General features: G+C 29.9%; 1 protein-coding gene across 1 annotated transcript in view; it reads left to right on the top strand.

The window, feature by feature from the left end:
• Spt6 (transcription elongation factor Spt6) overlaps positions 1-27,451 on the top strand; it is a 52,821-nt gene that overhangs the window by 24,677 nt on the left and 693 nt on the right. Inside the window, exons 20-36 of the mRNA XM_087157842.1 lie at positions 1,852-1,928; positions 4,115-4,250; positions 4,699-4,836; positions 7,565-7,732; positions 8,035-8,162; positions 10,086-10,251; positions 12,242-12,431; positions 13,019-13,167; positions 14,588-14,728; positions 15,377-15,483; positions 16,831-16,919; positions 17,042-17,157; positions 18,205-18,327; positions 21,632-21,865; positions 22,444-22,648; positions 23,534-23,679; positions 24,826-24,980. Of these exons, the coding sequence (XP_087013968.1) occupies positions 1,852-1,928; positions 4,115-4,250; positions 4,699-4,836; positions 7,565-7,732; positions 8,035-8,162; positions 10,086-10,251; positions 12,242-12,431; positions 13,019-13,167; positions 14,588-14,728; positions 15,377-15,483; positions 16,831-16,919; positions 17,042-17,157; positions 18,205-18,327; positions 21,632-21,865; positions 22,444-22,648; positions 23,534-23,679; positions 24,826-24,980 (2,468 nt within the window). The remainder of the gene's footprint in view (positions 1-1,851; positions 1,929-4,114; positions 4,251-4,698; positions 4,837-7,564; positions 7,733-8,034; positions 8,163-10,085; positions 10,252-12,241; positions 12,432-13,018; positions 13,168-14,587; positions 14,729-15,376; positions 15,484-16,830; positions 16,920-17,041; positions 17,158-18,204; positions 18,328-21,631; positions 21,866-22,443; positions 22,649-23,533; positions 23,680-24,825; positions 24,981-27,451) is intronic.

The raw sequence follows: 27,451 nt of genomic DNA, 5'->3' as shown, positions 1-27,451 counted from the left end.
TACTTTTCCATTATTTATTTTTTTCTTTAAAATGTGTGATTTTCGATTTGCATATTCTTGTAACTCAAACAAATTTATAAAAGTAAAAGTTTCTTTCATATTGGCAAGGAAAAAAGTAACCTTACAAATAAAACTCATTGGCTTGCATAAGAACTTTTTAGTCACTAACTACCATCTAAACTTTGATAACCTTCAAAGGTGCCATAGCATACCTGCCAACTTTTACGCATTTGGCGTAAAATTTTATTTTTACATTTAAAGTGGTAGTAAATATTTTTCTTTTATAAACTTAATTTTTAAATGATTTTGATCACCACTATTTTTAAAAATCTTGCGCATATATATTATTATGCATTACTCTCAATCATTCCTACTCAAGATTTTTTCAATTACAACGTATTTCGTTGCTTAAAATTGAAATTTTAATTCCGTTTTTAATACCACTGGGAAAAATCATAATTGAAGGAATTAAAAGTTGGCAGGTATGCCATAGTATAATTGTATTGTGTGTATATATTACCTTGTACACATCCATTTTCAGGCCCATCCAAGGTAACTAACAAATTAGACGGGCTTCAGTTTTGCAGTAAGAACGTGCCATAAGATATCACTTTATTTATGCTTCTATTTTCATATTTTGTAATCTGGCAATCTTATTACGAAAATATTTTAAATCATTCTTGAAAATGTCCAGTATGCATAAGTTCATTTTAATTCACTCCTCACTATATAGATTTCCTTTTGTGTACTGTTCTGTAATTTCTTTACATTTCTGTTTTTTGCTCAATTTGTTTTATTTTGTATATATTTTTAACTTAATGTGTTCTATTTTCGTTTAAATTTTTTAGAGTGCTCCTCACACAATGATAATACCTTTCCAATGTGGGTCCAGACAAAAAAGTGTGTAGGTATTAGGAAGTAAAGCATGTAAAATAAACAATATTTTATTGGGGATGAATCCCTGCTAGGCTGGTGTCATTTTTAATAAATACAGGGTATCTGCGCACTTGGAAAGTCATGGGTTTTGCGTATTGAACAAACTTTGCCATGAAATGTCATGATTTTAGCTAAAAAAAATTTTAAATAAAATCAGGGTTAGTCTTGGGTTTAGATTGCCGAAAAATCTAATTTTTAAAATGCAATTTATCTAATCACATCTGAATTTGTAGCAAAATCCCCACTCATAGTCAGATCTGATAATCGTTACTCAAATGTATTACTCAAATTAGAACTTTATGTATCACAACATTGTACTGTAAATATCAGAGCTTGAAAAACAATAATGGTCAAAAAAATGATAAATAACTTTCAAAAAGACAGTCAGAATATGACCTGGATACACAGCATAACAGTCACGAACTGATCCGGTCAAAAAGTGGTGAAATCAGAATTCGTGCGTCATAATAACATCATGATTAAAAATTGGAGTTTTTAAAATCATTATGTAAATAGCCGAGAATGTGATAAGTAGCTGCCAATAAAACAATCTGAAAATGGCATCTGAAACAATGAAATTGTTGTTAATCAAGCGTGTCAAGTAGAGATAACTCTAATTTGAAATTCACTTGTTGTAATAACATTGTATTAAAAATCAGAATTTGGAAAACCACTTGGAAAGGGATGAAAAAATTATCAAAATCCTGGCCATAAGAAGTTACTAGCAATTTTTAATCTGCATTTTTTTTTAACTAGCATCTGTTTTTTAACTAGCAATCTACTACTTTGCTAGTCAACAAAATCGCTCTCTGTATGTATGGATATATGCATGTGTGTATGTGTATACATGTATGTATAATATTATAACAGATTCCTTTATTTTTCTTTGCTTTTATTGCTAACTTTTTTTTTTAGGAGGCAGACTTGCATGTGCTAAGAAAACTCATTCTTAAGAAAAAACCTCATGTTGTAGTTGTAGCTGGTGAATCGAGGTATATTATAATTTTTTTTTTCCATCTTCTGTTAAGTCCTCATTTTTTTAAAGAAAATAAATTATTTTTTGTTGTTGCAATTTTAATTTTGCATTATTTGTTATTCTTAATTTTTGTGAAAAATAGCAATACTGGCGAACCTCTATTTTACGAAGTCACTAAATCGGAAAAATAAGTTCGCTGTATGGAAAATTCGTTAAATAGAAAATCACTTTTTGAAATACTTAAACAACACAAAACAAGTTTTAAATTATAGACATAATTAAAATAGCAACTGATGCAGCTACATCTTGCAAGCTAGTATCTACAATTTACTTTATAAATCTTAACCATAAAGGAAATCTGCATAGAAAGCAAGAATAGAGCAAGACATTATCCAATGTTACACTATCATGCTACATACATTTTCAACTAAGAAAAGCTAAATTTATGTGTAAAATTATATCTGGATTTATTATAAAAGCAATTTTAAACATTCATTACCTCATGCATTCTTAAATTTAATTGCTACGAATGAAATCCATTAAATTTAGTCTGAGTTTTTTGTTTGAAATGCAGACTAAAAGGGAAAAAAGATTATACTGCTTTCTCTGAAAATTAAGTGGCTTTGAAAATCAGTTCAAGTTCATTTCCCCCATAATATGCGTTTATAAGTTTGAAATCTTCAAGAAATAGGGCAGTGGATCTCAATGAAAAGTTTGTTAGTTACTTTACGAAAGTTGAAAAGTTATTTTAGTTGAGTTATATTACTTTGAAGCTATTTACGAAAGATTTCCAAAATGTTCTTGGTTCCTCGAAAAATATTGCAAAATGGAAGTTCGTTAAATAGAAGTCCGACTGTCTTTTATACAAAAGAAAAGGAAGAGAAAAAAAAGACAGATATTTCGAGAATTACTAGCATCATTTATTTATTGTCTTAGCATTTTAAGCATTACAACAAATCACAAAATTTGAAGCGAAAATTATTTTCCAATGTGTTAAACTTTTGCATGAATATTCTATCAGACTCGCGAGTAATAAAATATGTATATGAGAATTGTTTTGTTTAAGTTTTAAATATCGGAAACTTTGGTTTCATATTTTCTGCTGATTCCCCGATCCCTCTCATATCTAAATTACATAAACCTAACCTTTCATAGCATTGTTTAATACTTTAAAGAAGTAAGAAAATGTGTCAAAATCCTCAAGTATTTAGTGCTTTTTGACCATATAGTGTAGCCTATTTAATAAAATGATCATTAAAAGTATAACTTATTTTTTTTTTAATATTAACTTGTTGTCAATGAGCTTTTTATTCTTGACACAGCTTAAAATGTGTATAAGAAAATGAACATATCCTAAAAATGCGTGTTTAAGTAAATAAATGGACGTAGAAAAAATATGTCTTTTCAGTGTTCAACACTAATTTAACAGCTAAATGAGGAATTTCTTTCTTACTTTTTTTAATTCTAGGCATAATTATTGAGGCAAAAAGTCTCAGACTTGGTGATCATGGAGGCTGGGTATATTGCAGATATTACTTTTCGGGCATGTCTTTGCATTCGGAACATCAAATGATATGGTGGTTTGAAACAAAATTCTAAATTGTTGAAAACATCAAGTTAATATCACAATTATAAATTTGTAGGACCTGTGACAACCTTATAAACATAACTTTTGACTTTTAATATCTTTTTTTTTAAAAAGTCCTAGTGTTTTGGACAAATTGACAATGTTGCATTATAAATTTATTTAATCCATTAGTTTAATTCTTTAAAAGAGAATAATATTCTTAGGAGAATTCCTAGATCATTAACATGCTTTTTTGTGATGTGTCCATTTTCTTAAAAACACATTTTTAGCATGCGTCTATTTTCTTAACAGGCATTTTTTAGTTGTGTTCATTTTCTTAAATGCACATTTTTGGTTTGTGTCCTTTTTCCAAAACAGGCATTTTTGGAATGTGTCAATTTTTTAAACACCATTTTTTGGGATGTGTTCATTTTCTTAAACGTGGATTTTTCGGATTTGTTTACTTTCTTTAACATGCACTTTGTGTCGTGTCAAGAGTAAAAAGCTTCCCAACAAGATTCTTTTTCCAAAAATGAATTAACTGTAAAAGTTCTTATTTCATTAAATTTCAGTTAAATTATTGTGTGAAAATTATTGTTTCATTGTTGATAACTTATACAAAATTTGATTTCTAGGGAAGCATCAATGATTGTGGCAGATGTTAAGGAAATAGTGAATGATTTAATCGATAGTGAGCAGTTCCCACCCATTAGTGTTGAAATTATGGACAATGAACTAGCAGTTTTATTTTCCAAATCAAATAGAGGAGTTGTATGTATTTGTATCATATTTTTTATTTATTCTTCCAACTTATTTTTTCTGTTGTTGTTGGCCATTAAGGCACTGGGGGTGCGATTGTATTTGTTTCCCAGTGGTGCCATCTAATTTTTTCTATTGGTTAATAAATTTAAGTGTTCTGATTTTTCTACATTTATAAAATTAAGATACATAACTGAAAATCGCTGTTTTAATTTTTTTACTTTATTATTTGTGTAACTTTGTAATTATTTGTAAACTTAATTTTCAAAATTATGACTACCTAGTCAAAAATAGATATTTTTAAACTCAAATATTTTTTTGCAGTGGGAATTCTTACAGCTATGTTAAGTGGACTGATTGTTCTTACTGTGCAATGAGCATTTGGTCTTTATAAACATGAAGAAAACTTTTTTTTAATTTGAAATGATTAATTTCTATTTTAAATTATTTTTCTTTGCAGAGTGACTTTAGAGATTATCCAGAGCTTTTAAGGCAAGGTGTTTCTCTTGCTCGTCGTTTGCAGGATCCACTCATAGAATTTTCACAGCTTTGTACCCCAGATGAAGAAATTCTCTGTCTAAAGTATCATCCTTTACAGGTAAAAGAATCAACTTTGATTTAAACACCGTTATTTGTTTGTAAATATTCAAGTTGAATGACCATTCTTCATATTCTGTAATAAACCAATATAAATTAATATTGTATAGCAGGGTTGCCACTTCACAGGGTGAATAGGGGAAGAGCTGGAAAATACAGGGAATTTAAAAATCACTTAAAATAACTGGGAAAATGCAGAGAAATTTATTTCTTATATTCAGGGTATTTGTGCACCTGGAAAGACATGAGAAATCATGGAAAGTCATGAATTTCGGTATTGAACAAAATTTGTCATGATTTTAACTTTTTTTTTTTTTTTTATAAAAAAAATCATGGAAAGTCATGGATTTAGGTCGCCGAAGTCAGAATTTTTGTTCATATTATTTTCTTTATTATATCAACTTCAAATTCCAGCTAAAGCAAGCCAGTCATTGGCAAATTTTTTTAATTCCGAAATGAGAGCAGAAAAATTGTGAGTATTTCTTTCCTTTCCGATGAAAAAGAAAAGTATCTTTAGAATTAATTCTGAAGAAAAAAATTTATTTTCTTTTAAATTTTTTTCAGCTATTTTATTGCTTCAACTCTTTCTTAAGTCTGATTTTTTAATTTAAAATCTATAGATATAAATATGCAGAGTATAACAGTTTTGGTTATACCTATCATTTCAATTAATGTTAATATAAGGCTTTTTTTAAATTTATTGTTGTGTTTTTGTCAGAGAAAATAGTAACTTCATTAAGTCATGAAAAGTTCTTAGAATTAGTAATGGAAAATCATGAAATTGAAAATCTGAAATGTAGCAGATGCCCTGTATGTTCCTCTTTTGAGAAATGATGATCGCTCAAAGGGTTATGGGATATTTAAGGATGATATTTCAGCTATACTAAACTATTTCATTTACTACAGCATTATTTCTTTTAAATATGTTCAGCTGTTTCTTATTCCTCAAAGTTTTTCCAGCAATTAAATAAAACTTGCCCAATATAGCTCACAGTGATTGTGTGTTTCCTCTTAATATATTGTGTATAATATGTACAGGGTGCACTTTAGCATCCAAATAGAGTCTCGGTGCTGCCATCTAGTGTGGCAGAAACTAGACGTCCAAATTAACATGACCAACGGTATCTCACCCATTGTGGTGGTCCTGAAAGAGTGGATACCACCTCTGGAGAACGCACTAGGTCTGCTCATCGGCAAGACCGATTGTGCAGCTCATTGGAAATTTTTAAAAAAATATGTACAAGGAATTTTTTTTTCTTCTGGATTTGAGTGGCAATCCTGTATAAGCCATATACCAACACAATTAAATCCATGAATTTTTTTTTATTATTTGTTGTCTTTGTTATTGACTTAGAATTATTGGATAATATTTGGATTTGAAAATAATGTTATTGATTATTGACAACAATCAACAATTGAAAATTGATTGAAAATTAATTATAAAATTTTTTTATATTGTAGAATTTAGAAAAATTATAAATATTTATTAAAAATTATAAATGTCTTTTAAATATTAGGAGATTTTTGGCAATGGATTTGCACATGATAAAATTATAAATTTTGTTAACAAAGAAATTTTTAATTATAATCTACTATCAAATCAACGATTTTATATATAATTTAATTTCATTAGTTGTATATCTATTGTTTGTTTTTTTTAATTAAATATTGGAAATATTCGTCTATTTGTTTTTTTTTCAATAAATAAACATTACTACAAATTCTTTTAATTCTATTTATTTGATTATAAATGGTATTGAAATAAATGTTTTTGGAAACATTAAAATTCCATGTAATTGGTTTATTTATATTAAATTTAAAATCATTTCTTTTATCATATTAATCAATAATGCAGATTCATATTTTTTATTAATACCTTAATCCCAAAAAATTAAAAAAATATATTAAAAATATACGCTACCCTACAATATTTTTTTAAATTTCTCGAGAAATACTTAAAGGATTATTTTATAACTTTAAGGATGTTCGTGCGATTTTACATACTTAGCAATAAGATTTAAAGCTTTCAGAGATTCCAGAGTACATGGGAAAGGGAGGATTATTTTCTCTCCTTGTGAAGGAGGCGGGGAAGTGTCAAATTCTTATTTACTCCCTCCGATCAGCGACCATGAGAACAATGTTAAGGAGCGGTATGTTATATTTAATTTTTGCTTCCATTTATGAGGAAAATATGTTTGCCGCGTGTATGTCAGTGAATAATAGGTGAAAGGAAAATTACAAAAAAAAAAACATCGTCATGCTTTACTAACTGAAATAAATTTAAAAAAAGTTAAGTGAAAATGAAATTTTAAATAAGAATTTTAAAATGTGATTATTTTTCATTCTATAATAAAGTAGGAATAGTTTCATGTAGTATTTAATCATTCAAAAAATAATCTGTGAAACTTAGTAAATTATTATAATTTAAAGCATAGTTGACTGAGTTGTGCTAGTGAGGAAAAAATACAAAAACCATTAAGCATTGTTTAAAATTGATAATTAATTAAAATAAAGCAAAATGCGCAGTAGTGATGTAAAGAAATTACAGCAACTATTCGATATTTGGCCCTTTTGTTGAATATTCGGTTGGCCGTATATTAAGCTTTTTTTCTTCTTGTTTATATATTAAATTTTAGTACTTGCTATTGTTTTATTGGTGAAATGAAATGATCAAAATTTAAAGCCTCAATGTGAGATATAATTTATGCTTTTTACTTTCTCTTTTTCAGGGGGAGGTGAATAAAGATGAACTTGTCAATGCCCTTAATTTAGAGTTTGTAAATCGAACAAATGAAGTTGGCGTCGATTTCAACAGAGCTATCCAGTTCAATCATACTGCTAATTTAGTACAGTTTGTTTGTGGCTTGGGACCTAGAAAAGGGACATTTTTAGTCAAGGTAAGATTTCTTATTTCTTTTCAATGTTGTTTTAATGAAGCTTCTTTTTACAGTGGAAAAATAACATATACATTTACAGTGAAAAATATATTATGATTAATTATAAAAAAGAAACTTGATTTTGTTCAATTAAAAATAATTCTGATTGTATTGAAATAAGATATGTAAAGTCAGTTATTTGAACATATTGGTGTTTCACCACTATTCTGCTGTAAAACGTATCATATAAAACGTAAATATTAAGTGTTTTTATATTTTTATTTTATTGTAATGTAGTACTGATCACAGAAATTTTGTTTTAGACTCTAAAAACAGCCAATCAACAATTAGAAAGCAGAACACAGTTAATTACCTTTTGCAAGATGGGACCCAAAGTTTTTGTTAACTGTGCTGGATTCATAAAGATTGACACATCTTCTTTAGTAGACAGGTTTGTGGGTTTATTTCGTAGCTGCTTTAATCTTTCTTTATGGTTTAAAATTACTGATGTATGTTCATAAAAAAAATATTTTTAAATTATGTTTAGTTAATTTGCTATAATAACTATGTTTATTTAATATGGTCATTCCTTTGAGAAGCGATTTTTATCATAGTTTATCTTGTAATTAAAATTATTTCATTTATAATTTCGAAAACATATTTTGGTATTTTTATATTGTCACACAAAGTTCAGTTTCTCTTCCTTTTTTTTTTTTTTTTTTTTTTTTTTTTTTTTTTAAAAAACCAATGTTTGATCAATTCACCAACAATTCTTTATGTGAAATAGTAAGAAAAGAATTAGGAGGGCCATTAATAGACCAATGGGGTTCCAGTTAATATGCTTCTTTTCCCTCCAAAGTCCATTTTTAGTTCTCTTTATAGTGTTTTGGTCTTTTTTTGAATAAATTGAAAATTATTTTAAAAAATTGTTTTAATTACATTAAAATTGTGATTCATGCTAACTTGCAGAGTTCTCCCTGAGAATAAATATGGGCAGGGCGCTTCCTCACAGAAATGGGCAATTTGAATTTTGAATGGCACTCATTTACCACTGATAAAATTGATCAAAATATCTAATATTATGTAATAACAAAATTTGCTCAATTTTTAAACTACCATTGTATACTATTGTATGTGCATATTTCACTAAGTAATTCTCACTCTTTCTATTTTACACTGAAAATTATGACAAATAAATATTTAATGGTGCATTTTTAAATAAACGGTATTTATTTAATAAAAATAATTTTACAATTTGAAAACACAAAAAAATTCATTATTTTACTTTACCACTTTATATACTTTAATTATAAGTATATAATACAGAATATACTTTACCACTTTTTTTATACCAAATAAAAAAAAGTGAATATTTCAGGGGTCGTCATATTGTGTGAATTCAAACTATATAACTAGACAACATAAGAAAAATATTAGTAAAATGAAGAAATGAAATTAAGTAATTATCAGTAATTAAATAAATTAGAAGTGGAATTTTCATTAAAACAGCTGTTTATGAGAACCTTTTCCTAAAGAAAGAGGGAACAATTTTAAGGAATGACAGCTTATTTTTACAAAAAAGACAAGGACGCATTTATGGAGATCAAAAGACAGCCGGAGCGGACTGGTTGATTCCCATTTTATTTAGTCAAGCCAACATATATATTACTCTTGATTTCAGAATTTTTACTTTTCTTGCAATTTAATGGAAAATGTATTCTTCTTTAGATAAAATTTAAATCTTTGCACTCAGTTCAGTTGAATATTTCTTTTTTTATATAATTTGAGTCTTGTAAGAACTAATTCCTCAAAAATGAATGTCAGTAATAAATTAAAGTTAAAATCACGATTTCCGTAAATAAATATGCAAAACTTATACTTATTTGTTAAAATTGTATCTTTCAATTGTATTTTCATCCAATTCTTAGATGTAAGAAAATCGCGTCACGAAAAACAGACACCCGACTGCTATGAAAATTGCATTTGATTCAAAGTTACTTTCAAAGCGCTAACTTTGCCTTCTGGTTGATAAGCATATTAAGTATGTTTAGGAATAAAATTATACATTATTTATTACATTTCCAATCAACCATCTATAATATTGAGTTTGACCAAAGACTTTTGCAAGCTAGTGTATTTTTAATTTTAATGTTATCATTTATCACGGTACCTGAATGCAAATGATTTTTAACTATGAATGGTTCTCCAAAGTCCTCTTTAATTCTTTTCTTTTGCTGAAACTTGATAGCCAAAAATAAAATATCCATAATAAAGTAAAACAGGAAAGTATTTTAAAACTTTAACTGTGGCACTTGTAAAGAAACATGTTCAACTGTTAAAGAGATGTTAATGGACATTGTTTGAAATGTTTCAGTACGGAGACATATGTTGAAGTGTTAGACGGATCTCGTGTTCACCCAGAAGCATACGAATGGGCTCGTAAAATGGCTGTTGACGCTCTGGAATATGATGATACATCTGATGATGTCAATCCTGCTGGCGCTTTAGAGGAAATTTTAGAAAATCCAGAAAAACTGAAGGCAAGTTAATCTTACTCATTTCTCTCTGCAAGAAATTCCTTTTTATGAATTAATTATAGTGAACTTGAACCAATTGTTCTTAGAAAGAATCTTTTTTATTTATTTTATTATTAGTATTTTTTTAAGGTTTTAGTCAGGGCTGATTGTGCTCCAGTAAAAATCCGGATTTTTCGCTAGCAGTGATCCGGAAATTTTCTGAGATCGAAGATCCAGACATTTAAAAAAATCCTTGATCACAGAAGTTTCCGGAAATCAAATTTTCAAAGGTAGAACTTAAAAACACAGTTTATTTTATTTGTTTGTAAGGGAGAGCCAGAGAGATACTTTATAAGCTTATATTCATGATTAATATTCATTTTTTATCAGTAAATAGTTGTTATAATCATAAACTCAAAAAAGAAAGTCATATTTGTAAATTTTAATTATTTCTCCAGGTCATTATAGGTATGTGTAAATGGTATAGGTATGTGTAAAATTTTAAATATATTTTAAGTAAACTAAGAAATATTATGAAAAAGGAGAAAAAACCTTGTTTAAATTTTTTTTTGTAATTTTTAAATTTAAATTGTTTTTTTTTTTTTTTTTTTTTTTTTTTTTAAATTTAAACTTAGGAAATTTTCCGGAATTTTGACTTGGGCTCACAATCACCCCTGTTAAGTGCAGGTCTTTGATATCCAGTGGATTTTGAAAAGGACGCAAGTGTGTCACGTGTCCTAAACTGTTTTCAATTGTCCTGAGCCTAGGTTAAATATTACATTTGTAACCATTGTTATTACTTATTTTTTATTCTTAGAGATCCTAAACTGATTATTACATTAATAATTTTTAATAAAGTAATTTTTTTATTAAAATAGCCTTAAAAATGACTTAACAGTCCCTTATTATTCCATTTATATTAGTACTATATAAAATTGAAAAATATGCCTAGTTAGAAAATTACTTGGGTAAGTTTTGCCTTAAGACTTAAAAAGTCCTGCAATGACTATCAAAATATTAAATGACTCTGTATTTCGAGATAAGTATTATTCTCGCAATTGTATCATTGTAACTCATCATTAACCCCATGGCAGATTCGCATCGCCACGGTGACATTGTCGCCAAATGTTATAGTGTTTTTGCAGAAACATTTTTCTTTTAAAAAGTAAGAAATTTTACTTTTTTTCCCATAGAAATTTGCAACATAATCTTCGTAAAATTGCCTAAAAAACGTAAAATTGACGTAATATTTGAATCATGTATTTAGATCATCTCTTTTGGATGCTCTCAATTTACGCCGATAGTATTGTAAATTGATGTAATGTTTTTATTGTATTTTTTTGAAGTTGTTGACATTGATTTTCACATTGTCTTTAAAATCCCGATAAATTTCAAACAATGTTAAAAATTTGAATCGTGCATTTGAGTACAGTACAGAACCCGTTATCCGGAAATCAGAAAACCGGAAAACCAAAAAACCGGAACGAAATTCGATAAATTTTCCCGCCATTTTAAAAAAAAAAAAAATTTTTTCCTCATAATATTTTAGGACTTTTCTTTCTTTTTTGAAAGATGTTTACCTTACCATCATTTTGGAAATAATCATTAGTGTATTACTCCATCGTTTTTTCTTCTTTTTAAGATTTCTTCTTCTTCAGAAAAAAATTTTTTTTTTAGTTGGGTTTAACAATAAAAAAAACGGCTTTTTGTAGCGACTCAGAAAACCGGAAAAATCATTTATCCGGAATAGCGATGGTCCCGATCGTTCCGGATAATCGGTTCCCTACTGTATTTACTTTTTAAGGTAATAATTAATAGAATGATAACTGTTATCAAAATTCTTTAAAAACAGCTTTTAATAAAATTAATAATACTTTTAAGTGATAAAGATTTGAAATGAACTTTTTCTGCTGCTTTTTTACTAAGAAACTTGATTAGCTTCTTCTTCTTATTATTATTTTTTTTTTTTTTTTTTTACAGTCTTACTAAACATTATATACTATCTTTATTCTAGGATCTTGATTTAGATGCTTTTGCTGAGGAATTAGAAAGACAGAATTATGGAAATAAAAGCATCACACTTTACGATATTCGAGCTGAACTAAATCATAAATATAAAGATCTGAGATCTGAATATAAATCTCCTAGTCCTGAAGAGATTTTCAATATGTTAACTAAAGAATCACCTGAAACATTTTATATAGGTACTGTGTTTAATAACAATTTTTTGACATTAGTTGACTTACTTAAAATTGTTTTAAATGCTGGTATTATATCAGGATGTGCAACATTTTTAAAAAGTGCTTGGAGGTGTTTCTCTTGATTTACATATTTGAAAAGCCCTTAAAGGTGCTTTTATTATTCGGGGTTTGTGAAAAGTGTTTAATTTTCTATCTTTTAAAAAGAGATTTATTTTTTTTTGCAGTGTCGATTGTCATTCTAAATTACAAAAAATGCATGATTTTCACTGCAATATTTATCAGAAACTAGTTATTTAATCATTATTATGTAAAGTTTTTGAAAATGTTTTTGAATTTTGCTGATTTTATGTTTATAAATTAAAAACCTTAATCAATAGAGGAAAAAAATATTTTTATTACTGCACAGATCCTAATTATTATTTTTTAATTTTTTTGAAATGTGATTATAAATATTTTTTGAGTGCTTAAAAAAGTACTTAAAAGAACTGAGGAAACCCGAACTTACTAAGGATAAGAACTGAGATTTTCACACCCTGTATACACAGTTTTTTTACTGCCTACTTATTAAAAAGTTGTTTTTTTTTTTTCAGGTAAATTAGTGTTATGTTTTGTTATTAATATTGCTAGAAGGAAGCCAAAACATGATCAACTTGAAAATGCAAATCCAGTTCGAAATGCTGAAACTAATCTTTGGGAGTGTCCTTTTTGTTTGAAAAAGAACTTTCCTGAATTGAGTGATGTAAGTTTTTATGTTATATTATGATTAATTTCTCTTATTTATTAAGTTCTTTTTTTTAGCAATACAGTTAAATTTTTATGTGTTTCTGGGAGTTAAGAAACATGTGTTTATACATGTATCTGGAAATTCGTAAAGTTATCAAAGACTCAGAACAAACTTCCAATCACAACCATTTAGCACCAAGCCTCGTGGCAGAACTGAGCGACATTGTCGCAGAACGTTACAGAGTTCTTGCAGAAAGATTTTTCTTTTGAAAAGTAAAAAATTTAACTTTTCTTTTCTACAAAAATTTATGCATTATATTTGAATCATGCATAATCACTTTTTGACATGCTCAATTTACGCCGATAGTATCGTAAATCAAGGGTAATGCTATGTTTGTTTTTTCGACTGTTATTGATATTGATTTTCTCATGGTTTTTAAATATCCTAATATACTTCACTTCAAACAATGTGGAAATTTTTAATCTTGCATTTGAGTATTTACTTTTTAAGGCTATAATTCTATTGAACTTTTAGCTGTTATTGCTATTGATTTCTCCATAGTTTTAAGTACGATATTTTTTATATGATACTTTTTTATTACAACAGCCAAATCTCAAAACAGAACACCTGTTTGAGGAGTCCGATACGCATGGTTTCGTCGTTGATCTTTTTTTCGGCTATTACTACTATGGATTTCATGATTTTTTTATTGCAATGATTATTTACAAAATTTAATAATTTGAAGAGACGCCCAAATAATTTTTGTGTTTTCACCCAACAAAATGTGAGAATCATCCATAATATTAAAATAAAAAATTATTACATGTTCAATCAAAATAAAAAATCACAGGTTTTTTTTTTGTAAACACAGCGTTTTTGTTATTTTAAATTAGTATCATATATGTTTGCTTTAATTAAAAGTATCTTGCAGAAAGATATTTAGAGTGTTTAGTCGATAGAGAGTTTAGTCGCAGATAGCTCGAAAAAATTCTGCTGCAGGGACACCATGCAAGATGTATAAAAGTGTGGAGCAAGAGAATAAAAATGCAAATTTCAAAATGCCTGTTCTTATTTGTTCATTTTGCTTAGCCTAGTTGTTGTATTGATGCACAAAAAAACTTTAAACTGTTCATCGACAAAACCTTATGTTTTTACTTTTCTTGAAATGTAATGTAAAGTTTAAATGTTTTTTTTTTCCTTGTAACAAGATTTGTATGCACGGAAAATAACAGGAATTATTGAGAATTTAAGCCAATGATAAATCAGCTAATTTGGTATAAAAATATTTGGCTATTTTGACACTAGTCTTACTTATTTGAAGAGTGTCATATACACTTCCTGCAATTATTCTTTGGTGTTTTTTCTTTATTATTCTTGGGTGAATTCATTTTCCATTGATTTTGTTTTCTGTGTTTAATTTTTCAATCTATTTCAGGTGTGGAGCCATTTCGACAGCAGTAATTGTCCTGGCCAAGCTGTGGGAGTAAGAGTTAGGCTTGATAATGGTTTATCTGGATTTATTCACACAAAAATGTTAAGTGACAAGCATGTATCCAATCCTGAAGATAGAGTTAGGGTAAGTTCATTATCCATTATAGTATTTAAGTCGCTTAATTTATGAAAACCAAAGTAGATTAATTTATGTTTTGGCCACCAAATTGTTAGAGGATTATTTTTAAAAATTTCAATCTGAGGATACAATATTCAGCGTTAAAACAAATAGTTTCTTCAGAAATGTAATAAGGAATTGTCTCTAATTATTGAAAAGTCAAGTTGAAAAAGTATGACTCTATTTCTTTCCTTTTTTTGCTGTATATTGTTCACAAGAACAAAAATTGTTTTGAGTTTGTTAATAGGGCTTCTTATAGTTGTCTAAAGTAAGAACTCCCCATGCCATTTGTCTGGACCCGTGGCTGTGACTATGGTATCGAGGTATAACTATTTCAAGTAGGATCGTGAGGTCATCATTTATGACAGATTCTGGCTCGGGTCGGCGAGAGAAAGGGAATCTTTTTTTCTTGCGGTCTATCGTGTTAGCCTTAGAGTGAGGAGTACCTTCCCTCCCTTAAATACACTATTTTTGTTTCCATAGCGGCAGACGCCCTCAAACTTTATTGCGGGGGGGGGGGGGAGTTCTTACCATAGGCAAACTATACTTTCATTTTTTCAATATGTTAAATTTAAGTTGCACTTCTATATTCAATGTTGATATGTGCTATTTCAGGAGAGAATGACTCTTCATGCTCGAATCACTAAAATTGATGTTGAAAGATTTGCTGTTGATTTGACATCTAGGTCATCAGATCTCGCTGATAAAAATAATGAATGGAGGTAATGTTATTTATTATTTCACTTCATACTTTGCAGATAATCTCTAACTACTAGGAATCCTGTTATTTTTTTGCCAGTTACAATGAACTACAGGTTATTAGATTCTATACTAACCTAGTATAATAGAATTTTTCAAATCCTAAAATCCAATGAGTAAGCTGTTAGCTCTGCCACCTGCTCGCTAATGTTGACCAACCTCTTGAACTGCTTTTGCTGTTAAGTTTCCTTCATATTTCTTTCGCTCCCTCATTGGATATGTTTCTTCATTCTGATCTTGTATACTTTTTTGAAGTGTAAAATTTGGAATAAATGGTTCATAAAAATTTTGTCCACACAAAATTTTAAAGATATTAAAAAATATGAATAATTTTGAAAAAATTATTTCTTGCTTGAAGTTATGTTTGAAAACACAAATTTTATAATTCTGTCCTAAAATTTTTCAAATCGCTTACAAATTTCTCAAGATGATGTGAAAATTTGCAAAAAAAATTGGAGAAAAAATTAGATCACTCTCCTGATTATAGTGTAAGGTCCATATTTCCCAGATTGTGGCTATTCCCTTTATTTTAGGGGTCAGAAATCATAATCTGTCTTTTAAAAAAAAGGGTATGTTTTTTTTCCAGAGAAATGTCTGATTTCGTTACTTAAAATATCCTCTGCACTGACTAATTATCTTATTTGAAATTATTCCCTCAAACCATTAAGTCCTAGTACATGAAAATCCGATCATTAGATCAAAAGTTATCCAGGGTGTTGTTTTTTTTTGCTTTGTACATACTAAATAGTAAATTTTAAAACAGTTTGGTAATACAATAGGAATAAAACTTGATTAAATAATGAGTTCAGGAATATCTCCTTAGAAAGACATGGCTTAAAGAATAATTCAATGTTGATGTTAGTTTTTTTTTTTTTTTTTTAGTAGATGTTTTTTCCAGTCCAAAAGATGTTTTTTTGTGTTTCATGCTTATGCCTGCTCACTTACTTGATATTTCAGTTCTTTATTGTTAATTCAAAAATGGAATGGTATCACTTTATTAGATTTTTAAGATATTGTTAAAACACCCCGGCCCGAGAAAGCGCCTTTCTGTAGTTTCACACAAAACTCGAAAAAATTACCTGTTGACTGAAAAATGTTGACCTGATTTACTTTTTTTGTTGCCTGCTACAAGATTTGCTAATATACAATGGCCATCTGAAGTCTAACTCTCACTGAAGTTTGAATCTTTATTTTCATATTACACATTTTTACGGGCTTTAAAATTTGGTAAGAAATGTGAGAAAATGTTGGGGTTTTTATTATTAATTACTTTTCTTACCAGTCATAAAGAATTATTACATTCTTTTTAGACCACCAAAAGATTCATATTATGATTATGATGCTGAAGAACTAGATCGAAAAAAAGTTGAAGACAGTAATAAGAAACAAAATAGGCAAGGTGAGTTTATTAGTATTTATCAACTATGCCAAATTCTTTTTTTTTTTTATTTGCTAAGAATGCATCTGCAGTTAATAATGAAAAAAAATAATGGATTTTCTAATGCATTGTTTTATTTTTAGTCTACCTGAAGCGAGTTATTATCCACCCATCTTTTAAAAATGTCAGTTTTAAAGAGGCAGAAGCATTACTTAATACAATGGACCAAGGTGACGTCATTATTCGACCTAGTAGTAAGGTAGGCTTTATTTTTCTCTCAACAAACTGTTTCCATTCTAAATCTTTAATGTTTGAATAATTAAGTTTTGTTTAACAATTTTAAGTTCTAAAAAAATGATTCAGTGGTTTAATGCAATGAACTATCATTGTGAAGGACTGCAGTTCGATCTACAGTGACAGTTCTCCTTACTTCAGATTGATGGATGCCTATTTGTGTAGGAAGTAAAGGCAGCTTGTACATAATGATGACCACAATTATGGCGTTGGTTATGAAATAAGTGGATCTTCAACCTAAATGACTGAATGGGTTGTTGCGGGAATGCTTTACTTTACTTTCAGGAGTATAATTCCTTTTTTTTTAATTAATGCAAATTTTGTAACTTACAGGGTTTCCACTCTGCTAGAAAAAACTGAAAAATACAGGGACTTTAAAAATCACCTAAAATAACAAGGAATTTTGATTTTTTTTTCCTTTACAAACTAGAAAAATACAAGAAATTCTGTTTCTTATTTTCGTCTTTTATCCCACTGGCGGTTCTGAACGTAAAAAGTCGTTTTAATTTGCAGCAGAACCAATTTTTTCATGTTAATGGATAGGGGAACAGTGTATGGGGAGAAGCATTTTCCCAATTTGCCCTTTTGCTAAACTGCCTCTGGGTTAAAAAATGGTGACCACTCAGTGCACAATCTATGGGCTATTCCAACTACACTAAACTTTCATTTACTACAGCATTATTTAAGTATGTTCAGCGGTTCCTTATTTTTTTTTTCCAAAAATTAAAAATAGCATAGTTAGCCCAATATAGCTCACACAAGAGTGCAACAATTGTGTTTCCTCTTAATATATTGTATATATAATATGCACAGGGAAAACACAGAATTTTTTTTTGCGGATTTGAGTATCAACCCTGACTCATGTCATGTATTGCACCCAATAAATCGTATCTTATTCTTTAAGTCCTGCGACTGAAAACGCTTTAACAAAGTTGATTTGAAAATAAAATTAAATAAGTTAATTAAAGTTATAAGAAATTGTCTGACATTATTATATTCTGTTTCATTTTAGGGTAATAATCACCTAACAGTTACTTGGAAAGTTGCAGACAACATCAATCACCATATTGATGTGAAAGAGGAAGGGAAAGAAAATGATTTTAGTTTGGGGCATTCCTTAATTATTGGAGATGAGGTAACAACTTTTTTGTACCAATGCATGTAAAGTTTAGTTTACAATTTTGGTCAAATTGGAGTTAATAAAATTCATTTGATTACTGCAAAAACTTTATTTATTTAAGAGCCATTCTCTACATAGCATTTTTTTTCAGTGTGTTGAAATCATAAAATTATTCTAAAACTTTTTAAACCTGTTTTAATTTATTCTTTAATAAGTCTGTAAAACATGAAAAAAAATTTGCAATTTAGATAGATAGCTTGATTGCTTTCAATTTTAATAAGTGTGGTTTGGATTTTGTACTCACTATAAATAAAATCTTAAAATACATTATTTGTTCTGCAATTTTTTTAATCTCTGAACACTTAGTGTAAATTATAATTTGTTATTCATTATATAAAAATTTAATACACTGTTTTTTTTTTATTTGTTCTTGCACTTGTTTTGGTATTTCCATGCCGGCTAAGTCTTTATTTTTTAAAAGAGTTTTTATCTTAAAACGTGCCAGTTCTAATCGGAATAAACGAGAATTTTTCTTTAAATAAAAAAAAAAGACGTTTAGAAAGGATTCTTTTTTTTCTACTTTGTTTTTTACCTCTTTGCTTTTAATTTAAAAAAAAATGGCTGACCCTTTTTTTAATTGTTCAAGCCCTTTTCTTTATTTTCTCTAAGAATTAAAATGCTGTAAAAATTAAAACAAAAAGAGTGAAGTTGTTTTCAAAACCATTTTTAACAGGGATTTAAGATTAAAATCAATCGGCTTATTTGGGTGGAATAGTTATTGTTTGATGTTTTAGCTAATAAAAATAAAGCAATGCCTAAAACAGTGTATAATTTGATTTTACTTAAAGTTCTTGATCATTCTTATTTTTCATATCGTGCTTAATTAAAACATATAGGCTAATCGTAGGTAGTAATAATTTGATAAGATAAAAGATGATTTCGCATTGTTAGTTTTCATTGCCTTTCGTTGTAGTATTTCAATTAAATGGAAATTTTTAAGCTATTTATAGTTATCTATTTATAAGTAACTATACACAAGTTTCACCACAAAAACTGGGAAAACCTTATTCATTGGCAACATTAAAGAGAAAAACCTTGCTAGATCTAAAATATGCTTGTAACAATGTGGTTTTATTGAGAAACATTATATTAAGTATTTGTTAAAAATGAACAATAAACTAGTTTCATTTACAATAAACTAGTTTAATTTTTATTTTATTTTATAACCTTTGTTGAACAACCAACTCAATTTCTTGGTTTACGACTGCCAGTGCTCAACTCCATAGCTTTGATATTTGGACCCAATCCAGAAGACATGGGAACTCCTGAACCAAGTTTCAGAAGAAATTTGCCTTCGTGGAGGACTTTTTGATGGAACTAACCTGCATTTGCATTACATGGAGAAGAAAACCACGAAAACCTGCCATGGTTAATCTGACTGCAAGGGGACTCTGACCCATGATCCTTCTACCACTGAGGATATTTTACATCAGCACTGTGGTCGGTGCAAGCCGGATGCAGAATTCGTGTCGAACAGCAATCGCTGGGATTCAAACTTGGTTCACCTCATTGGAAGGCTGCATCTCCTGAGCCATCACGGCTCAAACTAGTTTAATTGTACAATATGTCCTCCCTATTACATGCAAACTTCACTTTAAATAATACACTGGTTATCATAAATTAAGGAAAAATCACAAAAATAGCGATAACTCTTTCAAAAGTAAGCCAAACCGTGCAAAATTTGCATATGTTGTCCACTAAGAGTAGCTGAGTAAAATTGCAATATGCAAATTAGTGGCGCTGCACTCGGCTTACGTCATCTGCCTGGAGCATAAAAGTCCAAGTTTGAGAGAAAGCACACAAATTTTACTGTGATTGCGACATTGAAAATCTGAGATAGCCAATTCGTAATAATGACCTCTAGGCATCATTTGCCTGAAGAACTACGATGGAGAGCCATCGGGAGACTAGAGGCAGGGCAGAGTCAATCAGAAGTGGCCAGATGGCTAAATGTGAGTCCATCTGTGGTTCATAGACTTTGGAGGCAATTTCAAACCACAGATTCGGCATCTAGGAGGTTCAGTCAAGGACGGCCAACTGTTACGACCAGTGCCGATGACCGATATTTGACATTAAGTGCATGCAGGAATAGAACCGCTACTCCGACACATCTTAGATCCTCTCTTGCTGCAGCCACCGGAAGGTTGGTGTCAACGTCAACTGTGCGCAGAAGGCTCCACGAAGGTGGTCTGTATGCGAGACGACCAGCCATTTGCGTGCCGCTCACATCACGCCATAGGAGAGACCGTTTGCAGTGGGCCCGACAACATGTCCACTGGACGTCAGATCAATGGAGGCCTGTTCTCTTTACGGATGAGTCCAGGTTTAGTCTAGAAAGTGACAGTAGACGTTATTTGATATGGAGAGAACCTGGGACCCGTTATCATCCATCAAACATCCGTGAAAGAGATGCATACAGAAGAGGCAGTGTCTGTGTTTGGGGAGGCATATCCTTAGGAGGGCGCACATACCTCCATGTCTTTCCAAGGGGAACCGTGAATGCTCAGGTTTATCGAGACAACATCCTTGATGCTTATGTGCGCCCATATGCCGGGGCAATTGGTGATTGCTTCCTGTTACAGGACGATAATGCAAGACCACACAGAGCTCGCATTGTTGATGATTATCTTCAACAGGAAACAATTACTCGCATGGAGTGGCCAGCTCGATCCCCGGACTTGAATCCTATCGAGCACGTTTGGGATGCTCTAGGGAGGCGTGTATCTGCCATCAATCCGCCCCCTCAGACCCTTGCCACGCTTGCAACTGCTTTACAAGAGCAATGGCTCTCACTTCCTATTGAACTGATAGACCGCATAATTGAAAGCATCACACATCGCTGTTTGTGCTGTATTGCTTCTAGAGGCAATCATATTCCATATTAAAGGTACTTTTTCTATTGCAAACCGATACTTCCAATTTGTTTATTTTATACATGTGCTAATTTCTATACTACTATTAATGTCTGATAATTTCTTTTTATGTTGTTTAATACCTTACTATGTGTTGTATATTGTGGGTAAGTTTCATAAAATTCCATGTGTAATTTCTTGAGTTATCGCGATTTTTGTGAATTTTCCTTAATTTATGATAACCAGTGTAGTTTGAAATTAAACTAAAGTTAAATTTTTTCTAAACAGCTGAAGCTTTTTTGAGCAATCTAGATAAACAATGCTCATTTATATAAACTGTTTGTATAATGAGTTTGTATAATGAGTTACTCATGTTTGTATAATGAGTTATTTCTTGTTTGTTTTAGTCATTTGAAGACCTTGATGAAATAATTGCGAGGCATGTGCAACCCATGGCCGGTTATGCAAGAGAATTGCTGAATTTTAAATATTATGTTGATGCTAATGGAGGTAAAAAAGAGGAAATGGAAAAAATATTAACTGCAGAGAAAAGCAAAGCACCTCAAAAAATACCTTATTATGTCTCTGCTTCTGCAGAATATCCAGCAAAGTTTCTACTTTCTTATCTTCCTAGGAATAAGGTAATAAAACCAGATTCTTTGTAAAATATTCTAACAGTTACAATAATTGCCCATAATTTGTTTAAAGAATTTTTTGACTAATTAAATAGATCAAAAATTAATTTTAATTTTACAGTCTATGGAAGAAATTAGTAATTTTTGATTGAATGCATTTCAATTAAGTAAATTCATTGATTTTTCTTATTAACAATTAGTAAAGAATCCAAAATTTTCTGACTCTAGGGACAAAAAAAAAATCTAGCAATTAATGGTTATTATATTGGATATTAGTTATTATAATCTGTATGTAAATATTATTTATATTGTTTACAAGTTCGTGCATGTATTTTTATTATTTCAGAAACTCTACTTGATCTGTTTGTTTTTGTTTTCGAAGCTATAGAAAAAGTTGACAAATTTAAAGAAAAAAATTACAAATAAATTAATTAAAATGTTTTATTTAAGGTTATTTTTTTTCACATTCTAGTTTCACTAGTCTTCCCCAATAAATTTGTCTCTGAAAGTTTCCAGCTGAAAAAGTTTGTTTAATATTGATTTATTTTTGTCTTCTAAATAATAATTTGTTTGGAATGTTTTAGGTTCGCCATGAATTTATAACAGTTATGCCAGAGGGTTTCAGTTATCGAGGTCATGAGTTCCGATCTGTAAATCAACTGTTTGGCTGGTTCAAAAGACACTTCAGAGATGCGCCACCAGGTGCTACTCCAAGCTTACGAACACCTGCACGTACACCTATGGGACAGTCCTCTTATATTGGCAATACACCAAGCCGAAATATTGCTGGTACGTGTTCTTTCTTTTTTTTTTTTTTCTTTTGATCGAGTTAAGTGCAGTCTATAAATGTTTTTTTTTTCCTCTTCTGATTTTTTTAAATAAAGTTGTTTGTTTTTTCATTCCCTATTTAAGAATTTGTGTATTAAGTTTTAAAATAAATTTTTAGAAATCTTGTGTATTTTCTGTTTGTTGTAGTACTACAAAACCAATGTAGAAATTAGATTAATGAGGAAAATATTATGATTTATTTTTCACAAGACATCGCAATATTAAATTTTATTCTTATTAGTTATCTCTTTGATGCAGATGGGACACGGTTATCCCTTTTATGTATATATTTCTGACGCCCTCATTACAAGCAAAAATATATTTTGTTATTTTTTAATTATAAAAATAATTCAATAGTTACTAACAAATATTTGTTAGATTAAGAGAATTATATTTGTACAAATATATAAAAACCAAGAAAGTAGTCAGAAATTTTTTTTTTTTTTTTAGTTCATATATAAAAATTCATTAATAATTTCAATTTTGTAAATTAAGGAAATTTCAATGAAGAATAGCTGTTCCTCTTGGATCTAATAACTGCAAATTTGAAAAATTATTGTTGAGAAGTGTTTACAAGCTTTTGCCTTAAGGCAGAAAAAAACAGGTGTTTCATGCTGTATTTAATAACCATAAATTATTAAAAAGCTAAATGTAACATTTTTCACTTTTTTTTTACCTAACTTAATATGGAATAATGAAAAAAAATCTGAAGAATATGTTTAATAAAAATTCTGTTATGACTTGATATGAAAAGGTGCACCAGCTGGTCGTCAGAGTATATATATTTGTTGTGTAATAAATATTATTATCAAAAGTCAAATCACATTTAATATCTTTCTTTTCTAGCCTTTGATATTCAGTCTATTCAAAGAGTTGCCGCAAACATGCCAAATCAGCTCTACAATACTTTGTCACAAGTTGCTGGTCAAACACCTGCTTTTCAAGGTGCAAGCAACTATACTGCGAATTTTGGTGGTGCTTATAGCTATCAAGTATGTATTTTGAAAATTCAGTCTTTATCACATCTTTAGATGATCTCAAAAATGCTTACAAAGAATATGTTTGTAACTAGTGCTATAATATTTCTAAAGTTGTTGTTCATATTTACTCTCAAATATTTCATTACAGTTGGGAGTGGTATGTTGTCTGCATATGTAAACCCCAAAAGCTATATATTAACACCTCTGTTGTATTATATTTAATGTTCATATTTGTTAATTTTATATTTTTTTACTAAAGTGCCTTGTGTTTTTGTAAGCTTCTTTCTGTTATTACTGCTGGTGAAAGTGAATGAGTGTTAAATATCAAATAATAATTCTAAAATTCTCATTTGTCCGAATGTGTGACATAAAATATTTAGGTATTAAGATAGGATTAAAGCCTTTTTTCCCAACCTGTCTTGTAAAGTTTTTAGGAACATAAATATTGAGTGAAAAGTTTGTTGGTTTGAGAATCAAAGCTTGAATGATTGAATAACTTTTTTTTTTTTTTTTTTTAAGAAATTGTTTAAAAAGGTGCCGTTTATTATTATTTTACTAATGTTTTTTTTAATTTCCAATGGCAGACATGAAAGACAAATTTGTAGCCAAGAACAATATAAAGAAAGAACAAAAAACGGAAACAAGAGCTACAAAAATAAAGAGTCTATAGGTCTGTAATAATGCATCTCGCTCGCCAATATCGTTCCCACAAGGGCCCAGGAGGAAGATTAGGGCAACGTCTTAGATGGTTATCGTCCATTTCTTCTTGTAGGTTACATAATGGACAAAAGGGGCTTGAAAAGATTTTGATTTTATACAGGTGTTTTGATAAACAGTCATGGCCAGTGGCGAGGCAAAAAAGGACCGCAGATTTTTCTCTTGGCCATGACGGAATATCTTTAATTCCTTCCAACCAGTCCTTATTTTTATTTGCTTCTTGGAGTTTTGCCTCAAATGTTCGAAGAGAGATTTTTATTAGCCTTTTTGCGGTGTGGAAAGGAACTGGCTTAAGAGTTATTTGTAGAATCTTGGCGGCTTTTATTTTTTTGTTTACAAATGTTTGGGTGCGCATAAATATTGCTTTGTTGATAATTTAAAAATGTAACTAAGTTAACTGATTTTCTAAAATTAATTGTTCATGATACATTTTTTTCATAGCCCTATACTCCTTCTCAGCCTGTTGCTACACCCCTGGTCACCCCATCTTATCATGCTGTACCAACTCCTGCTCACTCTCAAGTACCCACTCCAAGGTATCCACAAACACCCCAACAGAACTGGGCATCTCAAACACCTTCCAGAACCACACCCAAGTAAGTACATTATTAACATTTACGCTTTTTGAAGTATACAGTTTATCTACTGACAATTTAATAACTGGGCTGTGCATGTCCTAGCCGTTAGGCTTAGTGTTTACAAATAGAATGTAGTAGACCATGATGCTTATGGCGCAGGTGCAGAGCTCATTCTAGGCAGGGTAAACAGGGCGCAGCACCCTGCTACCCTTTTAGTCAAAAGAATCCACCCTGTTGCCCCTGAAGTAAATTAGTGCACTGATGTAATAGACTCCATACCATACCCTTTTTGCCCTTTCTTTCCTCAGCCCTTTTTATTTTTCCCCCAAACTGTACAACGGATTTCTTAAACTTTTGTTATTTTTAACTCTTTTTATTTAAATTGTCATTGCTGTCAATACATAGATTTCTATGGGAAAGGAAAAATAGCCATCACACCCCCTTGTTGCACTCGTCTTAGCAAGTTTGCAGTTACTTCCACTATCATTAAATCATAATTATTATTAAATCATAACTACACACACTTAAAAACATACATATATTTTATTAATATATGCATACATTTTAAATAAATTTCTAAGCTAATTAGCTCATTAACTCGATATATATATGTTAATTTATTAATAGAAATTAGTAATTAATATGATTGATTTGCTACGTTTAGTAAAGTAAAAAAAAAAATTCTTTTACTATTGACAATGTTTTTTTATAGAACGTGTAAAGCCCATAAAAAGAAATTATTACCTTTTTAGAATAATAATGCCCTTTTTTTAAACTTTTGCACCCTGCCCTTTTTTCTGCCTAGAATGAGCTCTGCGCAGGTGAACGTTATTCTGTTCCACTAACTCAGGGTGCGTAGCGTTTTTAAAAAGTTCTAAATGTTCCCTTTTCCAAAATAAAATATTTTTTATCACATCAATTTTTGTCACGAATTATGCCAAAAGCGTTGTTTTCATACTATTCAAAGTTTTCCCAATTCATTCAACCATGATAATATTATTAAGATATGGGCAATAATAAAAATTTTCTTATTGTTGAAAGTAAGAATAATCGCTACGTCTTGGCAACTTCCGGGCAGCAACAAGCGAGAAACTAAAAAAAAAACACAAAAAGTGACCAATTAAAAGAATTTTAGATGATAGGTTCCACTGATGTAAATAATGCATTATGGAAATTGTAAAATTACCGAGTAACGTTACTAAGTCAGATTAGTGTAAATATTTGAGAATGTGTATGTTGAAATTGTATTTATGTGAACTACTCAAGAAAGTTATGTTGATATGAACTTCTATTAATTTTAAATATTCGCAAAAATTATTGAATATTTAAATATTCACAAAAATTATTGGCATTTTGGCTGGTGGGACACAAGTTAAAAAAGCGCAGTGCTTCAAATAGTTTGTCTTTGCAAAATGAATGCAAGTTTGAATTCCAAATCAAATGTTTTCTGTAACAGATATCTCTCAGCAATGATTTGACAGAGTTTGAAATGAGCTTCTTTAGTTTTTATAACAATAATCCCAGCTCTTTGTTAACTGTCAATATATACATGACTTGTTGAATTGCTTCTCGGTATTTTCAAATCAACTCGGCACTTTTTAAGCTTATTACAATGAGCCCAAATGTTTTTTAGCCTATTAAGCGAATATATCATTCATTACTCAATTCTTGCTGTTTACAGTGTGCTTAGCTAGAGCCTCGATGGCTCAGGGGATAGAGCGCTCGCCTTCCAATGAGACGAATCCCTGCAATAGCTGTTTGATTAGAATTCCGACCACAGTGCTGATGTAAAATATCCTCAGTGGTAGACGGATCATAGGTTAGAATCCCCTTGCCGTCAGGCTAAGTGTGGGAGGTTCTCGTGGTCTTCTTCTCCATGTAACGCAAATGCGGGTTAGTTCCATCAAAAAGTCCTCCACAAAGGAAAATTTCTCCCAATACTTGATCCAGGAGTTCGCTTGTCATCTGGATTAGGTTCAAAATTACAAGGCTACGGAGTTGAACATTAGTAGTCGTAAACCCAAAAATTGGGTCAGTTGTTCAACTACGGTTAAAATTTAAAATGAGCTCAGCTATTTTAAAACTAATTAAAAATACATTTTCTTTATTGAACTAGTCTGGTGCACTAGACTTAACTCTTCAAAAGCTGAGCTGAGCAGGAAAAAAATATATATTTCAATACTCATTACAATAATTTTAAGTGAATTAGGTAAATCTTTGTACATTTTTTTAATTAGACAAAATGCCCTAGCAACAATTTCACCATGGCTCCAACTGGGCTTAAAATTGGCTGAACATGGGTTCTATATGAACCAAGAGACTAATATTGAGATGTCTAGATTTTTTAATATTCGGCCTATATAGGGCCAATATCGGCTTATATACGGCCCATATTGGTTGTAAATTGGCTGTAAAATATCGAGTGAATCAGACAATCTTATATATGGCCCCAGTATCAGAAAATAATGGCCCTTTAAACCCGTATTGAG

The sequence above is a fragment of the Parasteatoda tepidariorum genome, chromosome 2, assembly GCF_982258835.1.
Source record: "Parasteatoda tepidariorum strain Cologne lab strain chromosome 2, Ptep-v5.0, whole genome shotgun sequence".
NCBI classification, from domain to species: Eukaryota; Metazoa; Arthropoda; class Arachnida; order Araneae; family Theridiidae; genus Parasteatoda; species Parasteatoda tepidariorum.
This window is presented reverse-complemented; position numbering and strand designations above follow the sequence as displayed.